The sequence below is a fragment of the Brachyistius frenatus genome, unplaced genomic scaffold (assembly GCF_029030835.1).
Source record: "Brachyistius frenatus isolate BFR_SWC_R1_liver_20210118 unplaced genomic scaffold, ASM2903083v1 Contig_3, whole genome shotgun sequence".
In the NCBI taxonomy this organism is placed as follows: domain Eukaryota; kingdom Metazoa; phylum Chordata; class Actinopteri; family Embiotocidae; genus Brachyistius; species Brachyistius frenatus.
In genome coordinates, this window is record NW_027210602.1 from 945,100 (window position 1) to 952,745 (window position 7,646).

At 41.0% G+C, this 7,646-nt stretch overlaps 1 protein-coding gene across 4 annotated transcripts in view; it reads left to right on the forward strand.

The window, feature by feature from the left end:
- LOC138622649 (membrane-associated phosphatidylinositol transfer protein 2-like) overlaps positions 1-6,523 on the forward strand; it is a 50,744-nt gene extending 44,221 nt beyond the window's left edge. For all 4 annotated transcript variants that reach the window (XM_069701589.1, XM_069701596.1, XM_069701581.1 and 1 more), the window contains one exon: positions 145-6,523. In XM_069701589.1, the coding sequence (XP_069557690.1) occupies positions 145-513 (369 nt within the window). In that variant the 3' untranslated portion in view covers positions 514-6,523. The remainder of the gene's footprint in view (positions 1-144) is intronic.
- Positions 6,524-7,646: the final 1,123 nt, after the last annotated feature.

A 7,646-nucleotide genomic window follows, 5' to 3' on the forward strand; every position in this document is an offset into this window, starting at 1 on the left:
ATCTAAAAAAAAGTATATTACCTGACAAAATTTTAACTTTACCATTGTTTTCTTTGTTTGAGCTCAGCTTCTCCTCTGTCGGGAGATTTTCTGTCTATTAAACATTGAGTAAACCTTATTTTATCGACCTCCTGTCTGTTCTAGTTCATCGCGGATGGCTACGCCTCCCACCTGTCCCAGCTGGAGTACAACCAGAGGTCCCGCCCCGCCAAGCCCGCCAGCACCCGCATGGTCCTGCGCAAGAGCAGCTTCGGTCTGGGCGCCGCCGGCGGAGACTTCCTCCGGAAACGCAACCACATCTTTCGCACCATCTCGTCCAAGCAGCCCGGCGGGTCGGGCTCAACCTCTCCGATCCCGCCGGGCCGGACCGAGCGCACGCTGAGCCAGAGCGAGGTGGGGCGGGACCGAGGGGTCACCGCGGCAACCCAGAGGAGCATGAGCATAGCAGCGGGCTGCTGGGGCCGCAGCGGGAGCACCAAGGAGGGCAGCGGGGGGTTACTGGGTCCCAAGTAGGGTCCAGAACAGGAGCTATGGTGTTAAAAGGACCCTGCCAGAGCCGCCATGATCTCTGGACTGGACAAAGATAGAAGACAGGAGAGTTTATAGGATATATATTAAAGTAAAATTTAGGGATTTAGCGTGAATAACACACGTAGAGGTTAGAAAGGAGCAATCCGTCCAGGAGGAGTGGACTCATCAGGCCGAGAGGGACCCAGAGAACAAAACAGTTCTGTAGCATGACTCTTTCACATTCATTCTTTTATAGGATACATCACTAACTATTTAAAACAACAACAACAACAACAACACAAGGAAGGATTAAATGAAATATGGTAAGCCTTAAACTCATCTCGTGTAACGGGACTCCCCCCTTCCCTTCCCCCCCTTCTTCAAACAGCATTCATGTTCATGAGCTCAGGACAAACTGCAGAGCCGGATTCATTTTCAGACGGTCGGCCAACGAGGTCCGAGGCAACGACCTTCACCTCAGTTTCTAAAGTCCCACAGTTTCGAACACAACACACCACCCAGCGACGACTGGCAAGAAGTATGAAGACCTCTGATGATGCTAAAAGAGAAAACCAAGGAAAGAGAGAGCAAATCTCAATTTGAAGGGTCAGTTCATCCAAATTTGACAAAAAAACATGTTTTATCTAATCTTTTCTGGTTCGCATTAGGCCGATTGTTTTAATTTTATTCGCCCAAAAATATCTGAAGATGAAAAACAACTTTCTCTCCATGAAAATGGTCCCTTTTGAGGTCTGTGGATGTGGATGATGAACTTGAGGTCTTGGTTTATTTTACTCTAATCGGGTCGGGTCTGTTTGTCAACATGTTCAATGCCAAAGTGGATCGGAGTGATTTTATATTTTTTATTGTAGGCGCACGACGTGCAAATAGGATTTCTTTTTAACTATATACAGACACCAATCATTGGTTAAAAGTTGCTGTAAACCCGAGGTCGATGCCCATTAGGCTGACTGGAAACTATTCTTCATGGAGTGTACTCAGACCCAGATATTCCCGGCGGCCTCAGCTGTTGGCCACTTTGTGTTTAGTGCTAATTAGCATGCTAACAATGTCGAACATAGTAACCACTATACTTGCTAAATGACAGCATGCTAACACTTTTCTCATGTTAGCATGCATATTAGCTGAAAGCACCACAGTATTAACGTAGAGCCTCACAGAGTTCCTGGCATGGCCGCAGGCGAAGTTTTGAATGCTTCGATACGTTACGTTATGTTACGTTGCGTTACGTCACGTTAGGATACGATAACTTTTGTTACGTCAAGTTACGTTACGATACGATTTGAGTCAATACGTTACGCTACGTTACGTTACATCACGTTACGATATGATGATACTTAACTGGCCCCGTGGGGAAATTTTCCTGGCCTGATGTTGCTGCATTTGATCTCCACAAACCAACAGTTCCCATTCACCTCCACTCTATCGTGGTGGAGACAAATCTTACACATAAAACTAAAAGGATCTCTTCTTTTCTCGATAAAAAAAAAAAAAAAAAGACTTTGGATGAACTGACCCTTTAAGCAAGTGAGACCTGGATTCGTTGATTATTTTGTGTCATGGGGGAAAATACTTGTGGTCTCCGTCACAGAACAATCTTGTTTATCAACGATTTGTGTTTTTTGAACACACCCTGCTCGCCGTCTTCGTTCCAGCCTGTGTGAGACTCTGTAGTATTTTCCCTTTCAGTGAGGCCTCTGGGCCGTCCAAGGCCTTAATATCCCACGAGACACTTAACTCCACAGAGGGAACGGAGAGCATAAAAACAGGGCATGCAGCATTAAAGCAACAACTGAAACTCTGTACAGTCCACAGCAACAATCCCTTTATAGTATATTCATCTTGCTTGCAATACCTCCGATCCACCTGCTGGTGGCGCTCTGTTCCCCACATGTGCTGCTGCTGCTGGGAGACACTGGTGTGGTGTTCCCCGGCTCTTTGGCTTGTAGGATACCATAGAGGATGGACCCGTTGGGGAGCCTGTCTCTTTTCAGACTGAACTGAACTCTCACAGAGACCTGATCCAGAATTTGAACCAAATGGACTGAAGAAATTTATTCAGCTTGAATGTTGAAGGATTCATCCTGAATGTGGATGCCGTCTCTCTTTCAGTTCACAGAGCGAACATTATTTTGCTGCTTCTGTCTACCGAACTGAATATTTTCATACAAAGGGGATGTAGAAGAAGAAGAAGAAGAAGCCACTTCACATCTCCGGTCCAGAAACACAATGTGCACAATAATAGTCTGGTTTTGTAGAGCTGAGGCCACCGTCACACGTTAAAGGATCAGTCTGCTGTTTTTTTTACAGTTTTAAAACAACAATTAGATGCTCGTATGAACACTGAAAGTATTCCTCCTGTTCATCCTGGTCATGAATGGAACTGGTCCAAAGGTGATGATGGACAAATTTTGCTTACATTAAAACAGCATTTTGGACTAATTTCCGTCAGGTTTCAGGCTGCACATCAGTAGAGTTTCCTCTGCTGAAGGTATTAAATAATTTACTGATGTTTTCTGTAAATTATGAGCCTGTTTCATTTAAAATTCTGCCTCAAATGCAATCAGAAACAGTCGAACACCTGCAAGTCCAAACTGGTCAACCGTGGTGTCTTTGGAGGATTTTAAAATAGAAACAGCCTCATAAAAAAGAGTCAGTTGACGTAGATGCTATTAAACTTGTTCTGAAAGTTCTCATATTCAACTCCACTAAATTTGATGTGACAGAAACGAAGCACAACTTTCCTGCATCCAGTTTTGGGGCGATCTCTCTATTGAGCATGCTGGGAAACTTTAACATTTATGAATCTAAAAAAGAAATAAAATATCCATCCCCTAATTCTTATATATGAATGAAATGGTTTTAGTTTTCTATAGTTATTTATCTTTTTATTGTTGTTTGAACCATTTAAATCATTAAATCTTTAAATTTTCTCTTTGTCCTCGTTGAGCAGCAGTGGAGAGAGACGGGAACTCAGAGGAAATTTCATCCTAAAAAGATTTTAACCTGGAAAATATTTGCTTAATTTTCTATCGCAAATTGGTGAAGCTTAATCTTAACAACAAAAAAAACATTTTGAATGTTGTTTTGCACAGACAAAAGCTGAGTTTTGTCCACCATCACTTACATTGAAAGTATAAACCAGAGGAAAGCGTTTCAGTGTTCAAACGAGACTTTGTTTTAAGCCTGAAAAGATCGCGAACTTTCCCTTTAATCCTGTTAAACCTTTCGGAGTGAGTACGGATGTGTGGAGTGGCCGCATAACTCGTCCGCTTCATGTTACTCTGCCGTTGTTTTACACTCAGCTTCCACTCGACACGGGAGCGTGTCCGTTTCCACTCTGAGTGATCAGCGACGTCTTTGACCCTCCACGAAAAGCCAAAACCATCCTCGAATAATACTGTAGTCGATCAACTGTGTAACCTCATTGTTATTTTTTGCACTAGTTGACGCTGGAGATACGCTGTAGTCACCATCTCATGCCGCTACGTTCTAACACCTCTGTAGTGCATGACGCTTTTTATTTCTGTCGTGCGGGTTTGTACACGTTTGTACATTTTGTCAGGTTCTGAAAATAATGTTAAGTATATGTGCCAAACGGAGAAGACGAGAGAAGAACTTAGAGCAGGGGTTTTCAAAGTTGGGCACTGTGGCATCCCCCCCCCAAACACCATCCATCGTCCTTTTATTATTAGCATTAGTCATCTTTTTGATACATTATTGGAAATACAGTTCTCATAATGCTTTGGAAGTAAGTGTACCATCGGCTTGACCCAGTTTGTGCCGCTCACCTGTTAGCGTACATTCACATCAGAGCGCTAAACGTTTATTTGTTCTCAAGTGGCAACTCGTCGTGACGTCACCAATTGGTGTGTCTCGCCAGCTTGTTTTTTTTGGAGCCAAAAGTGGCCATGTTTGGACGAGCTAGTGGATCTGACACGAGGACGTTATGCCCCGCCCACTTATGCCAGAAACCTGACTGTGCATCACAGGCATGTCAATCAAACCAGACACGCCCCCAAAAAGAGCTCTCTTTGAAGCCGAATATCTAATGAATGATTGAATTATTTTCAGATCAGAAGGAGGGGAATTTAGCAAATTACACCATAATGGCACCGAGTGGTCATCAGTGGTATTGCACTTCAAGGTATTTCAACACTGGCTTCACTTTTCAGACAATGTCCATTTTTGTATACAGTCAATGGCTTTTCATTAAATTAATAATTTGGCAATGTTAAGAAAACCAAGAATGTCATTTAAAAATACTTAAAGCTGTTCTGACATATTTACAGAAATTCCTTTAAACATCTGGACAAAAAAATATTGTTTGCTAAACGTAAATGACGTATTTTAAAACCGTTTTCCTAGTTGCTATGTTTGTTTTGATTCTGTGACAGTCACAACTTCGTAAATGAGTTAAACATCTTTTTTTTGTTATCCAGATGTTTAGAAGAGTTGGAAGAATCTAAATATACATTCATAACTATAGTAAGTATTTAAAAAGGAAGTTAATGTATGTTAACAACGGTTACCTCTGTGACTCCAACGAGTGGCACAAACTGGAGCTCAGCTTTAAAAAAAATTTTTTTAAACCTATACTTGTTTACATTTTGACACCATTAGAAATATACCGAATTATCTATTGGTAGTTCCTGTTTGCACTGTACCAATGAATCTACAGACCGCCAACACTGGATTACTGTGATACCAAGGAAAACCTAAAAATGTGACAATTCGCAGTCAAGTTCTGCATTTATAAAAACATTTTTTTCCCCCTGATTTTTCAGGAGATATTGGATGCTCATTTAACGAAGGACATTTAGAATAATAATGTCCTTGTAAAGTGTAAATCACGTCTGTGCTGTAATATTTGACCGAGTTAAGTGGGACAAATCAAAAGTTCAATTAAAAACAAGCACTTCCTGTTGCTTTCAAACACATTCATGCCCTTTTCCTTTTCACGTCACACAGCTGGGAGGTTTGAAAACCCCTGATTTAGATTTATCCAACCTTTTTATTAGAGCAGGAAGTGGAACTACAGTTGAGTAATCCCTGTTCTGACTGGATTCTGATCAGGTGGCTTCATGTTTTTTTACTGTCGTCCATGTCTGAGAAAGAAAACGGTCTTGAACAGGAAAATATTTGGATCTGAGGATCGAGCGAGGACTATAAGCTATTCCTGCCTGGACTTTTTCGCTGTGCATTTCCGTTGTATCGTGGGTGGGCAGGTTTTTTTTTTTTTTTTTTGGGATACCAACACTTTGTTCCCCGTCGGCCGTTTGGCTGCTGAGTTGAATGTCCGCCCATCTGGATCCTGGATGTGTCAGTGTGTACATACTGTAAAGATGTATATGTAGGACTTATATGGTTGAAAGTTCTTTATTTACGTGAAGGATTCATGATGTTACTCTGGAAAATTTCAGGTGAAATATATTTGAAAAATGTAGCATTTTATTCGGTCATGAAGGCTGCGGACCAACACAGGAAGTTTTTTTTGTTTGTTTTTACCAGTGCAATATGATCGTTCCAGTCGCAGCAGAGGCACAAATCCTCCACAATACAACACACACACACACACACACACACACACACACACACACACACACACACACACACACACACACACACACACACACACACACACACACACACACACACACACACACAAACAAACAACCAACCTGCAGCTGTGTTTCACACCTCCTGGACACTATTTATACTCGAGCTACTGTTGACCTCTGCTGTCTCTTTACAACAAATCAACTGCTGAGCATTTTATAGGACTTGCCGTACCTATTTTTCCAAAACTGGAGTATTTTACAAAACCTTTGAGATATATAACTGGTATGTTTTCAGTCAGCAGTGGGTGCATGGAGAAGTAAAAATCACATTAACAGAGAAGAAACTATTTAACAAAGCTGTTGCATGTCATCTAATCAGATTGGAACTATGTAACCTTCATGCTTATCAACAATAAACCAGTTATGTTGTCCGCCATGTCTTCGCTGTTTCATGAAATGTGTGTGGCAAAATCTGCAGATCATATTTGAGATTATTTCCACTTTCAGATAAGAAGTAACACACTTAGAGACCTGCAGCTTCAGCTCAGCTTTTTGGCATTTTTGGGGGTAATGTGCTAATTCTCATTAAGATCGATAAAATATGAGACTATTGCTAACAGACGGCTATTTCTGAGCTTTAGGTAGTGAACAAATCCTCAACAGAAAAACAATCAAATGTTTTGACAGTTAAAACAATCATTTCATTGATTTTTAAAGGCCAAAAAAAATCTGCTAAATAATATTTTTGGGCAAACATACAATTAACTGTCATCTTGGACTCATCTTTTCGACATTTATTAGCTCTAAAGACCACAAACTGACACGTTAAAAGTAGGCCAGGTTTCATTCATTAAAAAAATATAGGTGCAAAAACAAGGATTCTGTTAGCTTAGCTTAGCGTGACGACCGAAACGAGGCAAACGGCTAAAAGCAGACAAACATGTACGTCTCACGTTAGCAAGTCTGTTGTTAAATGGTTAAATTTAAAAGATGCAGCTCTTTTTTCAACAAGCACGACATTTTAGCCCTCACACGTCTTAACTCGGAGAGCCTTTTTCCCTTTTTGTTGCTATAATCACAGAGACACACTGAGAGCACATTTATAATCTTGTCATATGTTCATGTAAACCTGGAAATAATCATAAAGTTTAGAGACATTTAACAACACGGTAAGTTTTGACAGAAATATATCAGATTCAGCACTGTTTTCAGGTCAAAATGAGTTGTTTCTTTCCACTGAAGCAGCATTCAGGTGACACTCAGGTGGATTTGATCGACTCATCAGAGGCTCATTCAGGTGAATCGATCTGCAGCCGTTCATCACCTGTTAGACATGTGGCTGCTCTCTAAGTCTCCAGCAGGACTTTTTTTCCCATCTGCAGCTAAATCAGTCGCTGGCTTTAAGACTCTTCTGGCATCTCAGTCATTTTTTTTTATTTTAGATGCACCTTAAAAAGACACCTTAGAAAATACATTTCTGGACTTCTTCAAACAGATTTATAAATCAAGGAAGAAATTAAAACACGTGAAGCTGATTTAAGTTTTTACAATCAG